This window comes from Gracilinanus agilis, chromosome 4 (genome assembly GCF_016433145.1).
Source record: "Gracilinanus agilis isolate LMUSP501 chromosome 4, AgileGrace, whole genome shotgun sequence".
Taxonomy (NCBI): domain Eukaryota; kingdom Metazoa; phylum Chordata; class Mammalia; order Didelphimorphia; family Didelphidae; genus Gracilinanus; species Gracilinanus agilis.
This window is the reverse complement of record NC_058133.1, coordinates 29733020-29757280: the sequence shown is the minus strand read 5'-3', so window position 1 is coordinate 29757280 and position 24261 is coordinate 29733020. Positions and strand designations below refer to the sequence as shown.

The 24261-nt window shown below is 47.5% G+C and overlaps 1 protein-coding gene across 1 annotated transcript in view; it reads right to left on the bottom strand.

Moving 5' to 3' along the window:
* Window positions 1-24261, bottom strand: part of AGBL4 (AGBL carboxypeptidase 4) — a 918272-nt gene that overhangs the window by 72068 nt on the left and 821943 nt on the right. Inside the window, exon 6 of the mRNA XM_044674812.1 lies at window positions 4745-4834. Coding sequence (XP_044530747.1) covers window positions 4745-4834 — 90 coding nt within the window. The remainder of the gene's footprint in view (window positions 1-4744; window positions 4835-24261) is intronic.

Genomic DNA, 24261 nt, shown 5'->3' with positions numbered 1-24261 from the left:
GGGAGAAGAGCAGGCCCAGAGAGCTCAGTTGAGTGACCTGCCTAGCAGAAACCTAAGCCCAAGGTGGAGCATCATGAGGACATTCTTATAAAAGGAAGGCCATTGGTGCCCTGCAGAGATGGAGGCCTGGGTTGCCTTGGTCACGTGTGTTCATCACACATGCACCTTTCCACGAGTACACGCCCATGATAGCACTGAGCTCTATATATCTGTAGGAGAGTGTGACCCAGGTCAGTGAGGGAAAGGGAAGATGTTGGACAGCTGCTTTTCTTATCATGTCACCTCAGTGAATCTCTTTGCTTTTGAGCTAATGGTGTCTAATGGCTAACTGTTAAAGGTAGCAACACACTGGTGGGGGCTCCTAGTGTCATCACTAGACACTGCCTGAGAAGATATCATTTGGTAGGGCCAGAGGAATTAGAGCAGAAAGGAATCTGAGGTTATCCACCCATATTATAGGAGAGAAAATGGGAAAGTAACTTGCCCATGTTCACCCAGGTATAGTTTTAGCAGCAGGATCTGAATCCAGGGCTCTGTTTTCAAGTCCGGTGGTTTAGCTCTCAGACCACACTGCCTCTGCTTTCTCTGGCACATGATGAGGCCTCCCTGAGGGGGTTTGATCAGGGGAATGGAGGGGTCAGGCCTGCTTGCTTGAGGAGGTGGGAGTAGCAGAGGAGAACCTGCACAAGAGAGTCACGGCAGGGCCCCTTTAAATAGTGTTTAAGCCTTGGTTTCCGGATCATTACCTTCAGGCTACAGCATGGGGAGGCTCTGACCCAGCGCTGCAGCTGAGACACTGACAAGCAGCAGGACTGTGAGTCACGACAAACATATGGCCCGAGTGACGGGGATTCAATTTTGCCAACTTCTGTGGCTTCCCTGTTGGGATAATCAAGGTCTGCTCATCCTCCCTTCATTTTCAGTCTCAGAGCTGTAGGGTCAGAGAGGCCAGAGGGAGCCTTTAGGCTAACCTCCCCTCCATGTTTTACAGAAGGGGAAACTGAGGGCCAAAGGAGGAAAAGGACCTGCCCAAGGTCATCCAGGTGGTGGGGCCAGTCTAAACTCAGGACCTGCGACTCCAAATAGTGGGCTCATGTCCACTGTACAAAGGTGCCTCTTCCAAGCTCGAAGGACCCAGGAGCACAGGCGGCCAGAATGGGAGAAAGAGAGAAAATGGAACAAGAATGGGCAGAGCTCAGTTCCCACAACTTGGATAGATCAAGTATCAGGCCTTGCCTGAATCTTCTCTTCTGCTGGCCACACATTCCCAGCTTCTTCAGCCCGCAGGAACCCAGGCGTCCTGACTCTCTCTCGGCCCGCTCCTCTCTGAATCCAGTTGCGCCGATGCCGTCAGACAACGACTCGATGCCTGCTGTGTGTAGAGAGCCGGAGCCGGCGTCCCCGAGGAGGTCCGTGCTCGGCTCCTCTTTGCTCTCGCCCTGGCCGCAGCCGTAATCTCATCCAGTTAGTCTTCTACGTCTTCTGGCTCCCACCTCCCCGTGGCAGGGGCCTCCCTACTTCTGGAGGACGACCCCTTGGGGCGAGCTACCCAGCCCCGTCCCAGAAGAGCGAGAGGACCCGAGCTGGCATCCGAGCCGCGGGAGGGACTTCACGAGAGAACAGGAATCTGCCTCCAGGCGTCCCCTGGCCCAAAGGGTCCTCCATCTTCCACTCATGGGGCAGCTGGCTGGAGAGTCGGAGGACTTGGGTCTGACTCCTGTCCCTGCCACAAACAGCCCTCACGAGCTTGGACAAGATAAAGGAATTCGGGTCAGTCTGGGCCAATGGATTCTGGGTTGTTTAGCCTGAGAAGACTCGGCTAGTCAAGTGAAGCGACTAACTGTCTTAGGGAAGAAAATGAGGCTTTTCCATTTGGGCCTGTGAGGGCACAGCCAGGAACCCTGGTGGGCAAATTTAGGCTGGGGGTTGGGGAAAACTGCTTAAGAATGAGGATTGTTGGGGGCAGCTGGGTAGCTCAGTGGATGGAGAGCCAGGCCTAGAGATGAGAGGTCCTAGGTTCAAATCTGGCCTCAGACACTTCCCAGCTGTGTGACCCTGGACAAGTCACTTGACCCCCATTGCCTACCCTTACCACTCTTCTGCCTTGGAGCCAATACACAGTATTGACTCCAAGAAGGAAGGTGAGGGTTTAAAAAAAAAAAAAAAAAGGAGGATTGTTCCTAAGTGGCCTGGGCTGCTTGGAGCAGGAGGGAGCCCCCTCTAGGGAGGTCTCCAAGCAGAGGCTGCCACTTTGGGGGGATTCCTGACCCAGCACAGTCGGATTGGAATAGATGCCTCTGGGCTCCCTAGAGTTCAGAGACTGTGATTTTGAGGCTCCAAAGGGGAGCAGGGAGTGGAGTGGAGTTGGCCCTCCAAACGGGATTGCGTAGAAAAATGGGGGATCCCTTCCTCAGTGGTGGGAAGAGCATGAACTCTTCCTGTCCCCAGCCATGGGTCTGGGGATCACAGAGGGTGGAGAAGAGAATGTCAGAAGTAGGAGGCCCTTAGAACACGGACCAGGGCAGCCAGGGAGGGGAGGCTCTTCTGACACGGAATGCCAGAGCTTAGAGGGGGCTTCGTACAGGGAATATCCGAGCTAGAAGGGGCCTCAGAACAGACAATGTTTGAGCTGAGAGGGAACGTGAAACATGAAACAGAGAATTCTGGAGCTTGCAGGAACCCTAGAACACAATGCCAGAGTCAAAGGAGACTTGAGGTACCGCGTTGGGGTCTTAAATGCTCCAAGAAGAAGCTCAACCTGAAGAAACTCCTGGGCCTGCATCCTAGAGCTGGTCCAGCCTCTCCAAGTCACTGGCATCGTTTTCCCCCGATCCTGTGCCCAGTTCCAAATCCACACCGTGATCCACCGCTGCCTTCTTGAAGACCAGCTGGCAGGGCCTCGTCTCCTGGCATCGGCCCTTCCTTGACACTCTTGGTAAAGGGAGTCACCGTCTTCCCACCTTTCCTGTTCTCTACTTCCACTTTTGGAAAAGCCCTGCTTCATCCATCCGTCCATCCATCCATTTTCCGTCCATCCATGGAACACAAGCCAAAGTTGGCATTCAGTCTGGTCTGAGTCTTTGTGACTCCATTTGGGGTTTTCTTGGCAAAGACTCCGGAGAGGTTTGCCATTTCCTTCTCCAGCTCATCCTGGAGCCTTAGTGCTGACATGACACCATGAAGGCCATCAAATCTAATCTCCACTAGGACTGGAATCCCTTCTAGAATACAGATCAGGGGTTCCCAAGCTTTTTTGGCCTACCACCCCCTTTCCAGAAAAAATATTACTTAAACTCCTGGAAATTTTTTAAATTTTAATAGCAATTAATAGGAAAGATAAATGCACTTGTGCCATCACCGCCCTCCTGGATCGCCCCAGCACCCACTAGGGGGCGGTAGCACCCACTTTAGGAATCACTGATATAGATGATAGGGAGCCATCTGCTTGGAGACCTCCAGTGATGGGGCACTCACTACCTCCAGAGGCAGTCAGTCCATTCCACTTTGGACAGCCCTCATGATTAGGAAGCTCTTCTTTACACTCTTCTTCCCAAAGAATCTTTGGGCTCCAATCCTGCCATACCTGTGTGGCCTTACAAAAGTCATTTCCCCTCTGGGAGTCTTAGCTATATCTCTTGAACAAAGGATTTGGCATATATGACCTCCAAGTTTCCTGCCACCTCTATATTGCTCCTAGTTCTGCTTTCTGCAACAACCCATCCTTAGTGTATGGAGGGAGCTGATGGCAGGGTTTTTATCCCTCTTTTACAGATGAAGGGCCTGATGCTCAGAGACGTTAAGTGTCTTGCCAGAGGTCACACAGCAAATGAGCTGTGAAATTAGAGAGCGCGAGGCTGCCGGGCTCCTAGAGACTATTTCCTGTGACATTATTTGTCCAGAAAAAAGAAAATAGTTGGGTAGAACGGAATTTATGACTTGATTCACAGAATTTTTTAAACAGAATGAGAGTCAGAAGGGACCTGTGTGGGCATCTAATCGAATTCCTGCCATGAGTAATGAGTCCTATTTATAATATCGCTGAAGAGCGGGCATTCAGCGTCTGCTTGAGAATTTGTGGGGAAGGGGGGCTCCACGACCTCACCAACTGCCCGTTCCGTTTTGGGCCAGGTCTTGCTGCTTTCAGGGACCATCTGGAGAATAAACGAGAGATCCTAGAATAGAAGCACTGCTCGGGGTGGGCATGGGGCTGGCGGTCATTGTGCGAGCCTTTTGGCAGACGTGTATCTTCTCCACTCCCGGGATGCCACAGAAGGCTCAGTTAAAAGGCCCGGGAAGATTTGGACTCAGGAAAAGAAGATGGGGGAGTGGGGTGCGAGGAGACACATGAGGGCTGTCTTCAAGGATCTGAATGGCTGTCTGGGTTGAGGAAGGACTAGACCTGTTCTGCATGGCCCCAGAGAGCAGAAACAGAATTTACAGGGAGAGCTTGTAAGGAGGTTGATGTTGGCTCAATGACAGAGAAGAGTTTCTAGCTATAGAAACTGCCTTGACATGTAGTGATCTCCCCATCACTGGAAAAAGTCCTCCCTCAAGGAGTCTATAGGAGAGAGATGGTGGCACTGAATGGTCACCAGATGCCCTCTGAAGTCCTTTTTCTGTTCTGGAATATTCAGTTTGTGGTTCTGCTCCACCCTGGAAGGCCATGTGGAGGAGGGTCAGGGACACTGCCAAGAGGAGGGGACGGGGGGAGGAAGAAGGACTCACAGGGCTCTGGGATACTCACCCTGGCACACAAAGGAGGAAGGAGTCTCCCCAGGGTGAATTCGGCCTGTAATGAAAACCACCTTCTGCTCAGCACCTTCCTTGAGGTTGTCTGCAAAAGGAAAGAAGAGAGACATCAGCTGGATAGGGTAGAGGATGCGCTGAATGGTGGCTCAGAAGGCAAGTGGGATCTTTGAAAAATACCTAGACCAATGGCCCAGCGGATTGAGCTCTGGGTCTGTAAGTCCCGAGTTCAAATCCAGCCTCAGACACTTTGGACAAGTCATTGAATTTCTGTCTGCCCCAGTTATCTCATCTATAAAACAGAATACCCATCTTCAGGCTAGTCATGAAGATCAAATGAGATAATATTAATGAAGTGCTTAGCATGTACCAGGCACACAGTAGGTGCTACATAAATGTTTATTCCTTTCTCAATTCACTTCATTCAGTTAAGCACAGAGGAAACGGCCTGATAGATGCTGAACACTGACTGTGTGCCCTGCTCTTGGGGACACAGACAGAAATAAGACATGGTTCCTGCCTTCTGGGACAAGAACCAAACATCCTTCTTTGGAACTTAGTCAATCCATAAGCAAGTGTTTATTAAGCACTAAAGCATGTCCTCTGTGCCAGGCACTGTGCTAGAAGCTTGGGATATTAAAAAAAAAAAAAAGCTCCTGCTCTCAAGAAGCTTCAACTCTGAACTGGAGGAATTCCATGTGAACTGGAAAGACCTCCAGGAATTGATGCAGAGCAAAAGGAGCAGAATCAGGAGAACATTGTACACAGAGATGGATACATTGTAGCACAATTGAATGTAACTGACTTTTCTACTAGCAGCAATGCAATGATCCAGGATAATTCTGAGGAACTTATGAGAAAGAATGTATCCACATCTAGAGAAAGAACTGTGGGAGTAGAAACACAGAAGAAAAACAACTGCTTGATCACATGGGTTGATGGGGATATGATTTGGGGATGTAGACTCTAAGTGATCATCCTAGTGCAAATATCAATAATATGGAAATGGGTCCTGATCAGTGACACATGTAAAACCCAGTGGAATTGCAGGTTGGCTACAGGAGGGGGGTGGGAGGAGGGAAGGGAAAGAACATGAATCTTGTAACCATGGGAAAATATTCTAAATTAATTAAATAGAATTTTTAAAAAAGAAGCTTCAATTCTTTGGAGAAGGTGACATGGAAATATAGAGGCATATATAGACCCACCTTAAAGTGGAGAACACTAACAGAAGTGGGTCACAGTGCCTAAGCTAAGCCTTGAAAGAAGCCGGGGAATCTAAGAAGAGAAGTTAGCAAGGCGAGCATCCTAGGCATGAGGCACAGCCAATACAAAAACGTCAAGATGGGAAATGGAGAGGAACTTTAAGGAGGTCAGAATGTCTATGTTCACACATGCCAGAGGAGACTGGTGCCTTCTCCCTCTCCATGCACCTGAGGATATTTCTCCCATCACCCACCCCTCTGCCCAGCAGTCCAATGGGAGCCCCTCCTCCCTTCCCCATCTGGGGTAAGGGGCAGGCTCACATGTGGCATGAGGGTGCCGTTTGGGCACTCGGTCTCTAAAAGGTTCGCCAGTAGTAGAAGTATAGACGGAACTCAGCTGGAACAAACTTGGAAAGTTGGAAAGGGACAAATTGTCAAGATGTTTAAATGTTATTTCATCCTAGAGGTAATAGGAAGCTGCCACTAGAGGTTAGAGATCCACAATTTTACCCCGTGTGAGCCCTCCCTCCATCCCTTCCTATGTGTTCCCTTGTTACTGGTTCCCCCATTCCACTCATCCAGTCTTATAGATTTGGGACATCCATACTTCCTTCTTGGCACACCACCAAACTCCACATCTGTCTAACCTAGGATTTCAAAGTAGGAGGGATTTAAAGATGATCTAGTCAAACTTCTTCTTTAGATAGTGGGGACCAGAGCGGGAATTCAAAGTGAGATCCTCGAGGAATGTCCTACCACCACAGGCTACCCCCATATCACCCCTGGTCTTCTCCAATTAGAAGCAATGAGGTGGTCAAGTAGATAAAGGATTGGTTTTGAGGTCAGACAGATCCGAGTTTGATATCCATTGCAGATACTAGCTGGCTGATGCTGGGCAAATTACTTATCTTTCTTGGTCTCAGTTTCTCAATTATACCTCATAGAGTTGTTGCAAACAAATGGAATAAATACTATTTAAAATGCTTTGCAAACCTTCTATAAATGTCAGATAGTATTATTGCCCTTTGGATCCTCCTCCCACTGGTTACACCATTATCAATAGAATCCATCAAATTACCCCATCCTACCTAAATTAAATAGATAGAATTCTAGGACCAGCTACCATAACCAAGGAATGCATCTCAATTTGGTGAACCCAATCAAGCATTTTAACCAAGTGTGAAAAGGTTTTGATCAGTTTTGATGCCTCTAATGTGTCACTGGATAAACTAGAATGATAGTTCAGAAAAGGGGTCTCCGTTTTGGGGCAGGAAATCTGGTCATGTGCCTCATGCCTTCCATAAAACAGAAGTGGCAAATAAGAAAAGTATTTTCTCCAAACCCTCTGAGACGTTGCTTGGGGGGAAGGGGAAGAGCACTTTGGCTTTGACCTTCTTCTCTACCCTCCCCCATTGACCTCATGAAAGAAGACCTAATGAACTTCAGGGGTCCAGAAGATTTCCTATTTTTCCACTGATAACCTTGTCATTGGAACAGCTGACAGTCATGCATCCGGAACCAAGGACAGACTGGGCATGGATTGAAAGGTCTACAAAGAACCCAATAAAGAAGATACATTCACTCTGCCTAAGGGAAAGCAGGAACTATGAGTTCTCCCTTTGTTATACGTGCTTTCTCAGCTTAAACTTATTTTCTCTCTGGATTCTATATATACTTATGGGAGAGCATCAGACATCTGGGAGTTTTTTGGTACTAATTATTCTTACTGGACTATCTTTATAAATACTCCTTTCTAAAAGCCATTTAATTCTGGTTCACTAAACAATCATCTTGGGTAAGGAGGAAATACACTGATGGGGGCTCATGAGCTATTAGACTAATAATTCCAACCTCTCAGAACTACCCAATGAACTGTCAGGTGTGTAGTAGATTCATCTATGCAAGTGAGATTTGAGATAGTAAATACAGAGTAAGTGCTACTTAAGTTAATTCTTACCTCTGACATCCTATTTTCTCAGGTCCCTCCCATCTCAGAAGTTACCAGTTTTCCATGTCCTGAGGTCCTCCCCAGCTGACATTATGTGTTCTGTGTTCCAAGATCTCTAAACTCAGAAATTTGGGGATCAGAAGATGTCTCCACCAGCTCTGAAATTGCGTTTGATGACTCTCTCCAGCTCTGACATTTTGTGTTTTAAGTCTTAAGGTCTCTCTAAGCTCAGACATTCCCTGTCCTGTGTTCTCAGATGTCTTCCAGTCCTCTTCCATAATTTGGAGAGGACTTGTACATCTTCATGCATAGATGGATATATCTACATAGATGCACATATATGCATGTATATACATATATTCAGGGCAGCTCACTGGTGTAGTAGAGAGAGCACTAGACCTGGAGACAGGAAGACCTGAATTCAAATCCACCCTCAGACACTTACTAGCCATGGGGCTCTGGACAAGTCACTTAACTCTCTTTGCTTCAGTTTCCTCATCTGTAAAATGTAGTAGCCAGAGAAGGAGACAGCAAACCACTCCTGTATCTCTGCCAAGAAAATCCCAAATAGGGTCACAAAAAGCTGGATATGACTGAAACAACTGAAAAACAAATATGTATGTACACATGCATATACATCCAGACTAAAGACCGCACAGGACAAGAGAGTGTGGATGGATAAAGAGGCTTCATCCCATGAGATCTTCATTGAAGTCAACATCATCTGACTTCCTGGCTCAGGCTTCCTTGGGACAGACCTTTGGCTATGATTCAGACCTTCAGCCCCCACCTTCCCTCCATCTGGGACGTTCCCTAAACCTCCCCAGAACAGCTGGTTCACTCCCTAGGCAGTCACCATTGCTGGTTGGCAGCCCAGCTATTCTTTACTATGGCCATTGTTACTTTCGCATTTATTCAAAAAGAGGCCATTTGAGAGGCCTTCCTGAGAGCTGCTCTCTGCAAGTTACGGGTGCCATCACTAGGGCACTCAGTGGGCACTGCCCTTGTCAGTGTGCCCATTTGTTGCCCTCGTGCCCAAATGATTTGGCTCCGGAACACTTCTGCTGACAGCGGGAAAATGTAAATTGCGTCTTCCATGTGCACCCTAATTTTATGCAGCCCTTGTGTCTTCATAAAAAGATAACGCTCGGGCTAATAAAAATGAAGCATTCTGGGGCTAATGCAAGTGAATGTTTATGTAGGCAGGTAACAAATTGGTTTGTCATTTAGCAGCCCATAAAAAGCATTCTAATCACCGGCCGGCAGACGAGAGTCGCAGCTTCTGCTGAGCTCGGGGCTTTCGGAGGATAAATAATTCTGAAGGGGTGCAAGATGGGTACTCGTGGCACCCCATCCTCCACTTCCAAGCTCCATCGTGCCCAGGTGAGGCACCGGGGTCCCTCTGGTGGAGCGGAAGCAGCCCTAGATTTGGGAAGCGAGTGAGCCCCAAACAGCAGCTTGGTTCAACCTGGGGAGGGGACTGTCCCTTCCCTTCCCTCAGCTCTTAGTGCCTTCTCTGCAGAATGGGGGAATTAGGCTGGATGACCTCAAAGACCCCAACCATCCTACGTCACTCAGGTTCCAGGATTTGGGGGGGTTAAATTAAAAGAAGCTGGAAAAATCGCTTTTAAGAGAATCACAGAATCTCAGAACTGGAAGAGATGGCAGAGGGTACCTAGTACAGCCTCCTTCTCAGTGCCAGAATCCCCTCAACAGGCTTTGGGCCAGTGGGCCTGACCAGCCTTTTCTTGGAGATGTTCAGGGATGTCCAGAGAGAAGCTTGCTTTCAGAGTTAGCCTGTTCCATGGCTGGACAGCTCCACTTGTCAGGAGTCTTTCCTGATTTTAAGCCTCCATCTTCCTCCATTCAATTCCTTCTCCCACCCCAAAGAGCTCTGTTCTAGCCTTCAAGGCCAAGCTGATGGTAAAGGTCTTTGGATCTCTGCCATCTGAGAAGCAGTTGAAGGATCTGGGGGTGTTTCACCAGGAGAAAAGAAGACTTGCGGGGCATATAATAGCAGTCTGTCAATGGAGAAGAGAATGGACTTATCCTGCTTAGCCCCAGAAGAGCTCAGAACCAGGAGCAGAAGAGGAATTGGTAATGCCCTTCCAGTGTGGGAAAGACCTTCCCTCTCTCCAGGCAGAAGCTGGTTGATCTCTTGTTGGAGTTCTAAGAAAAGGAAGCCTGTCCAGGTGTAGGTCGGGCAGGATTAGCCCAGGTGCCCCTTCCAGACCTGAGACTGTGAAGAAGGGAGAAGGCAGAGTGCCTGGGAACTGCTCTCCCTTTCCTCATTCCACGCTGGCTCGCCCAGTAGATGCTGGGATTTCCCAATCAGGCTCTCATGGCCAGGGCAGGCTGGTCAGCAACTGGTTAGTTTGAGGAAGGCATCCACTGCTGCTGGACCCACAAGGAGTGAAAGAAGGCATGACAGGAAGGAGAGAAACGAAACAGAATGGAGAAGGAAGCAATGTCCCAGAGCACAGACCTCAGAACAGAAAACAGAACATCTAAGCCAAGAGGGACTGCTGACCACAGGAGAGCTGAGCCCTTCCCTTTGACAGAGGAGGAAACTGAGGTCTGTAGAAGGGAGATGGCTTGCCTGAGGTCACTCCCAGCATTCCTCTGTTGCTTAGTTAAATACTTCCTTCTTCTCCAGACCTGAGGGACCTCCTCACCCCCCAACGCCCTTTCAGATGGAGCCAGCCGAAGTGTCCCTGTTGGAAGACTTGGCGGAGCCGTCCCAGGAGGCAGCTGACTGTCCTTGGAAGCTTCCACAGTCCATCCCTAACTCCTTGGGTTCATGTAGTCAGCCTTGCAGACGTCCCAGAGACCTCCAGGCAAGAGCTTGTTCTCTGCTGCCTGGGGGACTCGGAACACCTCCGCAGTGCCAGGTATCAAGGGGGGCTGCCAGGCGGGCACAGGGAAGCAGACCCACCCCCCTGGGAGGGATATGCAAGCCACAGCCAGGACACAGTGGGCTTTACCTCAGCAATGGGCTTTTTCCAGAGTGATGAGACTAGAGTTCAGCCTTACGGTTAATGGCAATAAACAAGCCATCTGCTTTCCCATGAAAGCCCATCCAGAAATGGAGAGCACCATGGTGAGACTCTAGCAGGAAGTGGACAAGGGCAACATGCCTAAAGTTAAAGAAGCCATTCGCTATTATGAACATCTGTTCACTGATGACTGGTTTGGCACAGCTCAAACACCTTCCATGGCTCCCCATCTCTTTCCTACAGGATCAATGTTTGCATTCAAAGCCCTTCCAGCATAGAATTCCCATCTAGAATTCCATTTTAGCTGCCAATTATTGCCTGTCTTGCACCCTGGGCCCCAGGCAAAAATGAAGTCTTTGCCATCCCTTGAATATGACCTGGCATTTTTCTTTTGGTATGCCAAGGGTCGTGCTGCCTCTTCATCCTTGAAATGTCCTACCCTCCACCTCTGGTTGGTGGATCAGCCAGCATCCAAGCTCCTCAATGAAGACTTCTGGATAACTCCCAAGTCACACGCATCTCTCCACTCCCTAGAGAATCACGGACTCTCCTGGGTGGATCATAAGAACAAAACCGAGAGGGCACCTAGTCCACCCTCTGCCCATTCATTCCCTGAATCCCGGCAGTACACTCAATGGATGATCATAGGATGCTTGTCATCTTTCTCCCCAACGGCATTTATTCTAAAACTGGACCAACAGGAAATTAGTCTTTGGACTGAATGGAAATCTACCCCGTATCTTCAACTCCGCTTTCTCCATGTGCTCTTTGGCCAACTCATGCAGATCCCTTGGACTTCCTCGAACTCAGTACTCTATCTCTGGGCTCGCGGCCCATGCTGAAAAGTCCTCCCTCCTCACCTCCGCTTCCTGGTTTCCTTCAAGTCTCAGTTAAAATCCTGCCTTCTGCAAGAGGCCTTTCCCAGGTCCTACCCACTGCCAGAGCCTTCTCTCTGTGTGATGCCTTTCCAATGACACAGAGTGTGTGTGTGTGTGTGTGTGTGTGTGTGTGTGTGTGTGTGTGTGTGTAACATGGACATGTATATATAATCGACATACGGATCTTGAATTTGCAAGATGTCTCTCCCATTACATTGTGAGCTCTTTGAGTTTGCCAGGAACAATCCACCAATCAATCACCAAGTGTTTATTAAAATGCCAGGTTGTGTCAGAGACAAAATGAAACAGTCCCTGCCTTGAGGGGGCTTAAATTCTTTCAGATGGTGATGCCTTCTGTCTGTCACATGAGTTAGAGGGCACGGGCATTAAAATTAAATTTAATTACAATTTTAAAGGGCATTTTTCCTGGAAAAGAAAGGGAAGGGAAGGGAAGGGAAGGGAAGGGGAAGAGAAACAGGATTAAAAACTTGGAGTTTTGAAAACCAAGGTTGGAGGAAAAACCCAGATGACTGACTACCTAGAAAAGAAGTCTGAAGAGAGACCAGACAAATGAGGAAAACCAGGAAAGCATGGTGTTGAGAAAACCTACAGAAAAAAGGAGAATATCAAGGAGATGAGAGTGTTTGGCAGTTTCAAAGACTGAAGAAAAGAAAAGAAGTCTAAAATTGAGAGTCACAAGATGTGGGAATTAAAAGATCATTAGTAACTATGGAGAGAGCAGTTTCAGTTGAATGATGATGCCACAATGATGAGCATTAAAAAGAAAGTGAGATGAAAGAAGAAGGCATCAACTTATATATAGACTTCAAGGAATTTAGGCACAAAAAAGTTGAAAAAAATATAAAATGGTNGAAGAGGGAAGGGGAAGGGGAGGGAAGGGGAAGGGAAGAATGACATGAGAACTATCTTCAAGTATCTGTAAGGTTGTCCTAGGGAAGAGGGATTAGACTTCTCCTAGTGGGGAGCAATAGGCAAAAAAGACCAAGAGGGTCAATTTATGTTGACATCAAGAAAAGCTTTCCAGGGGGCAGCTGGGTAGTTCAGTGGATTGGAGAGCCAGGCCTAAAGATGGGAGGTCCTGGGTTCAAATTTGACCTCAGGCACTTCCCAGCTGTGTGACCCTGGGCAAGTCACTTAACCCTCATTTTCTAGCCCTTACCACTCTTCTGCCTTGGAACCAATACACAGTATTGACTCCAAGATGGAAGGTAAAGGTTTAAAAAGAAAAGAAAAAGAAAAGCTTTCCAACTTTCCCAAAGTGGTAGATTCCTATTTTCTAGAGTTATTTAAGTAACAGATGCCTGGCCCACTGGGCTCGGCAGCTCTGAAATTCAAGTATTCTGATTCTGGGTCCAATTACTACCAGTTTCAGTTAATGAAAAAGCCCCATTTCTGGGCACACCACTCCCAGGGATGGGCACAAACAAGCCACAGCTGAGCTGTTCCCCTCTGAAAACCAAGAGAAGAGTGAGAGAGGAGATTAGAGATGCCCAGGGCAGCTGCCTCAGTGCAGTGATACGGGTACAATCAGGACCCTGAGTCAAAAACCCATCTTTTTCTGATAAAGGTGGAATTTCTGTGTAAGGAGCAGTTTTTTCCCCATTGAGAACTTCATTTCCTCCTATAAAAGTCCTGCTTTTAATCTCAAATCCCCACTGGCGTCTTCATCTAAATCCAGGAAATGCTATTGGGCTTTAGTGATTAAGTCGAGGGAAGATGATTTTTTTTTAAACCAGCATTTTTGAGGGAGCCACAGAAGCTAGAGCTTATTTCAAGTTTTGAGAAAAAAAGGATCAAGAGTTTTAGCCTGATTCTGCTCCTTCCTGCTGATGTGTATCAGAGTAAGTTCCTCGCCTCCTGTGGGGCCTCAGTTACCCTTTCTGTAGAATGAGAAGGTCTTCGATCTACTCCACTCATTCTATTTCTGACACATCCAGGCTCTGTGACTCTGGGCAAGACACAAGCTCTCAGTACACACAGGCAGCTAATTAAGACTCATAAGTTACAGATGAACTCCTGGTCTGAATCCCACCTCAGCCGCTTACTGCTTGTGTGTGACCTTAGATGAGTCACTGTTTCCTCTCTTGTATTAATGAGGGAATTGGACTAGGTGGCCTCTGAAATCTTCTCCAGCTCCTGCCATTCTAAGATCTTGGTATAAAAGTTGGAGGGCTTCTCCTCTCTCTTCCCAACAAAGATCTTACAATCATGGCATTCAAAGCCTCTTCACACTCTTCATATTGCATTACTGATCCACATAGAGCTTGCAGTCCACTAAAACCCAAGATCTTTTTCAGATGTTCCTAAATGTTCTTAAACATAATTCTGTGGGCAGCTAAGTGGAGCAGTGGATAGACTGTCAGACCTGGAGTCAGGAAGATCAGAGCTCAAACATGGCCTCAGAGGCCTTAGCAGTGTGACTCTGGGCAAGTCACTTAACCCTGTTTGCTTCAATGTCCTCATCTATAAAATGAGCTGGAGAAGGAAATGGCCAATCACTGTAGAACCTCTGCTAAGAAGACCCCAAACACAAAGAGTTTTAAGTGACTAAAAAATGACTAAACAACTGCAATTCCATCATCTTATATTTGTGGAATTTTGGTACCAGAGAGTAAGAGGTTACATTTATCTCCAGTGAAGTTCATCTTTTTGGATTCAGACCAAGGCTCGGGGCTCTGTCAAAGCCCTTCTGGATTCTGACTCGTCATCTAGTGAGTTAGCTGCCACTTCCCACCTGATTGCCACATGTTAACGATTCCTTGATCCGCCATATTGGTAGGTCCTAGGCAAGCTGGGTAGGTCTCCAGAGTCCATCGTGATATTCCTGCCTCCACACCTTTGCTTTTAATGGGACTTATATGTGCTCTTGATCACCTTTCCTGGGGAAATCCTCTTCACAGGGATCTAAGACATCAATGACATAGAAGTTCCCTCCAGTGGTGCTGAGCGCAGCCTGTCCATGGGGTTGGAATGGATGGGAAAGCCCACCAACCCTTGGATCCTGAGCTTGACTGATTCCAGAGAGAGAGAGACAGACAGACAGACAGACATAGAGAGAGGAAGAGGGAGGCAGTGAGAGAGAGAGAGGAGAGAGACAGAGACACAGAGAGAGAGACACACACAGAGAGAGACAAAGAGAGGAAAGGAGAGGAGAGGAGAGGAGGAGAGAGGAGAGAGGGCAAGAGAGTGAGACAGACAGAGACAGAGAGAGGAAGACAGAGAGAGGGAGACACAGAGAGACAGAGGGAGAGGGAGACAGAGNAGAGGGAGACAGAGAGGGCGAGAGAGAGAAAGAGGAAAGGAAAGGAGAGAGGAGAGAAGAGAGAGGGCGAGAGAGAGAGAGAGAGAGACAGAGAGAGAGAGAGAGAGAGAGAGACAGAGAGAGAGAGAGAGAGAGACAGAGAGAGAGAGAGACAGAGAGAGAGACACAGAGAGAGAGAGAGAGATCAGGGAGAGTTCATATGGCCAGCTCCTATTAACAGGATGACGGATCAGGACCTGGAATCAGTAGATCTGAATTCTCAGCTAGATTTGAAAATTTCCCAGCTGTGTGACCATGAATAAATCACTTCCTATTTCTGAGCCTCAGTTTCCACGTTTGCACAAAATTGTATCTGTACTCTCTACTTCATTTAATGAGAAAGCAGTCTGCCAATCCTGAGTCACTCTGGGAAGGTAACTCCTCTCATGATTTGTGGCTGGGCTCGTCTGAATGAGAGCCAGGCCACTCTGGCCAATGTTGAGCACAAGGGAAGACCAAGGCCAGGTGCCCTCCCTCATTCTCCCTTGGGCTTGGGGACGTGGTCTTCTCTCCCACAATTCCTTGCCCTGAGGGGGTCAGTCTTGGGGCCCTGCTATTCAGCCTGGTCCTGTTTCCCCGGTCCTTTCCCATCTTCTCTGAGCATCCTTCCCTGCCCTTCTCTTTAATGCCAGGCGCCTGATGTAAGCAGTCATTTGCATTCAGATTTTTACTCCTCTACCATGTCCACAGACTGGCAGCCTCTCGCTGAGGCTGAGCTACAGAGGAGGGACAGCGGGAAGGAGATGCGGCGACCAGCCCGAATCCAGGGGAAGAATTCTGCAGGTGATCCATTTGCGCAACCTTCGGCTAAATTCTCCATCCTGGACATGTTAAGAAACTGAATTTGGACGAGCACGTGTTGGCGTCTGCTGTGTGCTCGTGGCTGCAGAGGGCCCAGAGGGACGTAGAAATGAGCCTTGGCCCCCGGGGAGCTCGCAGGCTAAGAGAAAAGACGGGGACGTATATAATTATAGCATAAAGGAAAGTGAACATCCGTAGGAGAGATACAGCACCCCGTACAGCTCCCCACTTGTGCTCGGGCAATCCAGGCTGAGGGGAGACAGAGAGGACTGACAGCAGAAACCGGCCTCAGAGACCTCACAGTCTGGGGGGCTAAAGAAGGATGCCCTTACGGACCCCTCAGTCTGGAGGATATTCGGGTAAATCACAAATCAGGGCAAATAAGAGGTGATTTTAGTGGCCAGTGTCAGCACCACTAGAAATCAGGATGTTTGTTGAGTGAATAAAGGGCCTGGATATGGGAGAGATGCTTTGGGATCCCATTTCAGGACTCCTCTGGGTTGGACTCCGAAATAGACGGGCCATCGCGTCTCAGTGGGCCTCGTCTAATCGGACGGGTCAGAGCCGGACGGACTTTCCTGGGAAGTGGGCCCGGCCCCATGCCTCCCCCGAAGGGTGCTCAGACAATGCATCCCCATCCGGCATCCGAGTGGGAAAGGTGAACTTTCACCCTGTCAGAAAATGAGAACAAATTTAATTGAAACATGACATCATTTCCCGTGTTCCCGGCCCTCGTTCCTAATTAATGCTCGGGACAATTTCCAGGCCTGCAAATAGATGGGTCTATCATGTCAGTGAAATCCAATGGAGCGGAAAGCGGGCACGAGCTTGGCTCCCTCACTACCTCGCATTTCCTGCAGGGCAGCGATGGATGGCGATGAGCCTGCGCTGGACAAGCGCTGCCCTCCGGCCGAGGGAGCCCCGCGTGCCTGGGGACGCTCAGGGCATCCATCAGGGTCAGAAGAAGTTTCTCCCTAGGAGGGCAGAAAATGTGGCTGATGGGGCAGGGTGGTCCTGGGTTCAAATCCGGCCCGAGACACTCCCTAGCTGGGTGACCTCATGGCCTAGCTTTGACGGCTCTTCTGCCTTAGAACCAATAGAAAGATTCTAAAACAGAAGGCCTTTTTTTAAAATTTTAATTACCAAAACAAGAAAGAAAACATGGTGCCTTTTCTCTCCAAGGATATCCTCTAAGGAGGAGGCAGAAGGGAGGGCTGGGAGGAGTCGTCTGGTGTCCTTTCCTCAAAAAGATGGCCCTCGACAGATTTTCACTTAGGTGGCACAAGGGGAGCTCCCCGACTTCCTAACCTCGGCATCTTGGCGCCAGAGACTCCGGAGCCCCCGCAGCAACGGCGTTCTGAGCCCCGGCCACGCCTGGCTCGAGAAGCCGGGCATCGAGAGGTTCTAGAGACAGAAGAGAGGTTCTAGAGCCGTGACAGAAAGCTCGGAGACGCTGGCGGCCCCCGTCAGGAGCGGAGCCTGATTCTACGGTAACAGAATTAGAAACGGAGGAGTCCCAGGGCCAGCCCGGGGCAGCCCACTCGTGTCCCAGGAGAGGGAAGAGGGGCGAAAGAGGACGAAGCTCTCCGCCATGGCCCGCCATCAGGTTCGCACCACACTGTCCTGCATGCAGGCTGACGCCGTGCCGGAGGCGCCCAGAGAAAAGCAGAGGCCTCGGCAGCGAGAGCCGCCGAGGCTCGATGCGTGTTGAGTCAAGAGAGAAGCTCACTTCATGGGGAAACTGAGCCAAATGAGGGTGAGGCCGGCCCCGGCTAGAGAGACCCCCGAGGGCGGCCTCCGGGGACCCTCCTCAGAGGGGAGGTTCTAGAGTGGGGGATGACCCCCACGTGATCGTGGGGATATCTCCCTAGCACCCCCAAGAGGGGTCTCCCCCTGGCCCAGCCCTGGACCCCGTTTCTCTATCTGCCGGACCCTAAGGAAGAGATGCCTGGATGAGGGAGTGCACAGAATTCTGGAAAACTTCAGTCCCGTCCCTTCTCCCCAGGAAAGAAGCTGAGGCTGGGCTGGTCTCGAATCTCCACGTGCTCTCATCCTCTCCCCCAGCTTTACAACCTTCATGCATTTATGATTTCGTGGAATCGGGAGCTCCCTGGGGGGCAATTCCTCTTCCCTCATACGGATCACCAATTTTTCTCTAACTTACAGTCTTGGGGACCTGCCTGGGGGCTCTGCAAGGGGCAGTGACTGACCCATGCGGCAGGCCAGCGTGGATGCGTCAGAAGCCAGATTTTACTCTGGGTCTTCCTGACTCCAAGGACCCTGGCTCTGAGGTCAGAAAAGCTGGGTCTATGATTTCCTAGCTGTGTGACCTTGCCCAAGTCTCTTTCCCTTGGAGGAACTCAGTTTGCTCATCTGTAGAATTAAGGGAGGTAGCCTGGATGGCTTTTGAGGCTCAGGACTCTATGATCTTCTCCCCATTGTCCATCTAGTAGCCTTGGGGGGAGACACCCCATTACCCCAGATGCCACCCTCCAACACAGCTTGACACGTGAGCTTTCAGTCTATAAGAATTATTCTAACAACGGCTGACAAAATAGTTTCCCCACAGCAGCCCCCATTACTTAGTCTAGTCGCGGCTCTCTGAGTCATAGAATCTCAAAGCTCCTCGAGTCAGACACTTTCTAGCTGGGTGGCCCTGAACAAGTCACTTCATGTCTGTCTGTCGGTCTGTTTCCTCCTCTGTAAAATGGGGATAAAAGTTCTACATTGACGCTAGCTGCTCTCATCATGACACATTCAGAGCCTTCCGCTGTGTGGATGGTGGCAGCTCCTGCCTCTTCCCGAGCCTCGATTTCCTGGATGAACGACAGGAATCCAGGACTTGGGATGGAGGGCACCGAGCCCTTCTTCTCCAGGTCTGGGCACTGGCACCGGGGGATCGCTGCCTTCCATGGCTGGGCCTGGCCTCCCCAAGCCCCATCCAAAGCAAGGGTTCATCCCTTCCATTAGTTTCCCTCCAGCCTGCAATTGAAATGCTGATCAGGGAGCTGTAGAAAGTCCCTGCCTGCCTCCTCTGCGCACTGGCCAGCTGATGACAGCCGGGGCCACCTCCTATGCCAGTCACAGCCCAAACAGAGACTGGCCTCTCCTGGAGGTCGGTCAGAGTCTCTCGTCCCCCCCCCCCCAGACCCTCTCCAATCTGGACCAAAGGAGAGTCAGGAGGAGAAAATGGGCCCTTGATGGGAGAGGATGTTGGGGGCCGGGAAATGCCCGACTCAACCACATTTCCACCCAGCAGATACTCCACAATGGAACTAAAGCAGGACACCAAACCCACTGTTGTCCTGGTGGGGACGGGAGGGGCCTCAGGGCACATCAAGTCCAACCTCCCAGCCCTCCATGGATGGGAAACAGAGGCCCCGTGATTTTCCCAGGGTCACAAAGCAGTGAGGGGCCCAAATACGAATCCAGAGACTGATTCTTAGTGACCAGTGAAGAAATGAGAGTAATTTTATAACAAAAATCTCTGACAAAGGTCTAATTACTCAGGCGTATAAAGAGCTAAATCAATTGTACAAAAAATTAAGCCATTCCCCAATAGATAAATAGGCAAGGGACATGAATAGGCAATTTTCAGATGAAGAAATCAAAACTATCAATAAGCACATGAGAGTGTTCAAAATCTCTAATAATCAGAGAAATGAAAATCAAAACAACTCTGAGGTATCATCTCACACCTAGCAGACTGGCTAAAATGACGGCAAAGGAAAGTCATAAATGCTGGAGAGGATGTGGCAATTGCTGGTGGAGTTGTGAATTGATCCAATCATTCTGGATGGCAATTTGGAATTATACCCAAAGGGTGTTAAAAGACTGCCTGCCCTTTGATCCAGCCATACCACTGCTGGGTTTGTACCCCAAAGAGATCATAAGGAAAAAGACTTGTACAAAAATATTTATAGCTGTGCTCTTTGTGGTGGCAAAAACCTGGAAAATGAGGGGATGCTCTTCGATTGGGCAATGGCTGAACAAATTGTGGTATATGTTGGTGATGGAATACTATTGTGCTCAAAGGAATAATAAACTGGAGGAATTCCATGTGAACTGGAAAGACCTCCAGGAATTGATGCAGAGTGAAAGGAACAGAGCCAGAAGAAGGTTGTACACAGAGACCGATACACTGTGGTAAAATAGAATGTGATGGACTTCTGTACTAGCAGCAATGCAATGACCCAGGACAACTCTGAGGGATTTATGGTAAAGATGCTACCCACATTCAGAGGAAGAACTACAGGAGAGGAAACACAGAAGAAAAACAACAGCTTGAACACATGGGTTGATGCGGACATGATTGGGGATGTAGACTCGAAACTACCACACCAATGCAACTATCAACAATTTGGAAATAGGTCTTGATTGATGACACATGTTAAAACCAGTAGAAATACGCATTGGCTATGGCGGGGGAAGGTCGGGGGGTGAAGGGGAAAGTAATAGCATGAATCATGTAACCATGTTAACTTTTCTAAAAAATAAAAATTATTAAATGAAAAAAATAAAAGCAATTACACCGAAAGGAAAAAAAAAAGAGGTAGTGAGCTCACCATCACTGGAGGGTTCTGAGTGGTAGAAGGGATTCCATTTTGGCCATTATTGGCCTGAGAGAACTTCCAACTCATATTATTGTGATCTGGAAAAAATGAAGCCTCAGGAGGGGCCACACATTGACCAAAGTCTCCCAAAACACAAGAGGCCAATAGTCCTAGACACCAGACCTCCGGATTCACTTTGCTGCCTTAGGAACACCTTCCCCATTTGATTATGGTCCCCAATTTACAAAGAAGGAAATTGAGGCCCAGAAGTGGGGAGTCATTTCTTCCACATGACCCAGTTGGCAGACTCAAGCTAGAACACTCACACCAGAGGGCTTTTCCCATTCCCCTTCTCCCCCAACACACACACACACACACGCACATATCTACATATATGTACCAGTCACATAGGCACACATGCATATACAAATATACATGTCCTCCCATACATACACATATCTGCATCCTCACACAACCCTAGCAAACAGGTATCCTGTCCTAGGGGGGAAAATGGCCTTTTCTTGTTTCCCTTTGCAGAATTTAAGCTAGGAAGCGAGTTCCACTGGTGCTACCAGGCTCTCATCATTAACACAGCAATTAGGCAATAATGGGTAGCTGATGTTTTCAGACTCCAATTTCATGCAAATATGTTCTACTTCCCTGAATTCTGGAAAGGAGAAAGAAACCTGGAGAAACATGGGTCCCCCAAGTCCCTGCCCACCTCCAAACCTAGGCTATTTCCGTACAAGGGATGTTTTCACAAGACCCAAATGCTCAGGCAGGGGACCTTGGAGGTCCAAAAAAATGTTTAAGGAGATAAGCACAAATATAGAGACTTTCAGACTAGTCTCCCAATAATCCTGGCATCAAAGACCTCCCAGCTTAGGCTTAGAGCTGCAAAGGACTTTAGAACATAGAATATGGGATGCCAGAGCTGGAAGGGATCTTAGAAAAGGGAATACTAAAGCTGGGAGTTTTGTTTCAAAATGACTCCTTTATATGCATTTTCGGTTCCAGAAAAACCAGCATATGAAAACTTCCTCATACGTGAGAGTCTATCTCTGACTTCTGCTTTTATTCAGGCTATCCACTAGATCTGGAAGGGCCCCTCATGCTTTGAATGTTCCATCCTAGGGGTGTGGAGTTAAGATGGCAGAGAAAAGGCAGGGACTTGCCTGATTTCTCCCCGATTCTCCTCCAAACAACTTCAAAATAATGCCTCAAAAAATTCTAGAGTAGCAGAATTCACAAAAAGATGGGGTGAACAATTTTCTATGTCAGGAGTCCAGCAGAAAATACCACCCCAGGCTGGGTGTAGAGCACAGTCGAGAAAAGGTGCCAGAGAAGGTCCCATCTCAGCAAACCAGCACAACTCTTAGGGGCAACTGAGTCAGTAGTATCAGCTTCCAGAGCTCTCAGCCCATAGAAGGTAATGGGATCAGATAATTGGTCAGAAGGCGATTACAGGAGACTCTTTTGCAGACCCCAGATGCAGGACTGTATTGCATTGTACATGGACAGTCCTGGGTCACCATCTTGGAGAAATAGCACACCAGAGCTTGCAGCCAGTGGAGAGTGAGGATTCTGTCAGTTCCTGGGAGGATGGTGGCTTATGGTGGCTCACAGACTAGACACAGACCTGAAGGAAAGAATTCTTTAAAAAGTGGAATTGGCCAAATAGAAAAGGAGGTACAAAAGTTCACTAAAGAAAATAATTCCTTAAAAATTAATGATTCCATGAGACATTAAGAAACAATAAAGTAAGAATGAAAAAAAAATAGAAAATGTGAATTATTTCACTGGAAAAACAACTGACCTGGAAAAAAGATTGTGGAGAAATAATTTAAGAAATTTGGGACTACCTGAAAGCCATGATAAGAAAAGAGTCCAAACGTCATCTTTCAAGATATTATCAAGGAAACTGCCCTTATGTTCTAGAACAGAGGATAAAACAGAAACTGAAAGAATCCACTGATCATCTCCTGAAACAGATCCCCAAGTGAAAACTCTTAGGAATAGTATAGGAAATTCCAGATATCCTAGGTCAAGGAGAAAATATTGCAAGCAGTTCAAAAAGAAACAATTCAAATTTTATGTAGCCATAGTCAGGATAGATTTAGCAGCTTGTACATCAAAGGATCAGAGGACTTGGAATATGATATTCCTAAAAGCAAAGAAGCAAGCTATGACTGCAACCAAGAATCACCTACTCAGCAAAACTGAGTATAATTTTTTTGGAGGAAAAAAATGGACATTTGGTGCAATAGAGAACTTTCGAGTATTCCTGAAGAAAAGGTGAGAGCAAAATAAAAAAATCTGACTTTCAAATATAAGACTCAAGAGAAGCATAAAAAGGTAAACATAAAAAAGAAATCACGAGGGATTCAATAAGAAATGTATACATTCCTACACAGGGATATGATACTTGTAATTCCTAACAACTTTATCATCATTAAGAAAGTTAGAAAGAGTATACTTAGACAGAAAGCATGAGTGTGAGTTGAATATGATGGGATGATATCTAAAAAAAAAATTAAGGGATGAAAAAGAGAAATGCACTGGGAGAACAGGGAATGAGAGGTGGTACATTATCTCCCATAAAAGGCAAAAAGGAATTTTTACAGTAGAAGGTGGGGGGAGGGGTGAATGCTTCATTGGAATTGATTCAAAAAAGGAATAATACACAATCAGATGGGTATAGAAATTAATCTTACCCTATAGGGAAGTAGGAGGGGAAGAAGATAAGAGAAGGGGAAGAGGATAGAAAGGAGGGAAGATTGGGGGGAGGTAATGGTCAGAAGCAAAATACTTTTGAAGGACAGGTGAAAGGAGAAAGAGAATAGGATAAATGAGGAAATAGGATGGAGAGAAATACACAATTATCATGAATGTGAAAAAAATTACAATGCAGTTCTCTGATATAGGCCTCATTTTTCAAATACATAGAGAACTGAGTCAAATGTATAAGAATACAAATCATTCCCCAATTGATAAATGATCAAAGGATACAAACAGGCAGTTCTCAGGCAAAGTAATCAAAGCCATCTCTAGTCATGTGAAAAATGCTCTAAATTCTTTTTGATTAGAGAAATTCAAGTTAAAATAACTCTGAGGTACCAGCTCACACCTATCTAATTAGTGAAAATGGCAGAAAAGGAAAATGACAAGTGTTGGATGGGATATGGAAAAAGCAGAATACGAATGTGCTGTTGGTGGTGGAGTTGTGAACTAGTCCTGCCATCCCGGAGAGCAATTTTAAACTAAAATCAAAGTGCTATAAAACGGAATACCTTTTGACCCAGCACTATATTACTAGATCTATATACCAAAAAGATCTAAGAAAAGTGAGAAGGACCCAACATGTACAAAAATATTTATAGCAATTTTTTTGTGGTGGCAAAAATTGGAAATAGAAAGGATGCCCATCAGTTGGGGAAAAGTGTGGTATACGATTGTGATAGAATACTATTATGCTATGAGAAATGACAAGCAGGATGCTTTCAGAAAACCCTAGAAAGCCTTATATGAACTGATGCAAAGTAAAGTGAGCAAGCACAGCTAGGTAGTACATTGGTAGAGCACCAAGCCTGGAGTTGGGAGGACCCGAGTTCACATCTGGCCTCAAACACTTCCAACTGGTGTGACTGTGGGCAAGTCACTTAACCCTAATTGCCTAGACATTGCTGTTCTTCTGTCTTAGAAAGGGAGAAAGTAAGGATTTTTACTTATTTGTTTATTTTAAAAAACTCCCACCTTCCATCTTAAAATCAATACTGTGGATTGGTTCCAAGGCAGAAGAGCAGTAAGGGGTA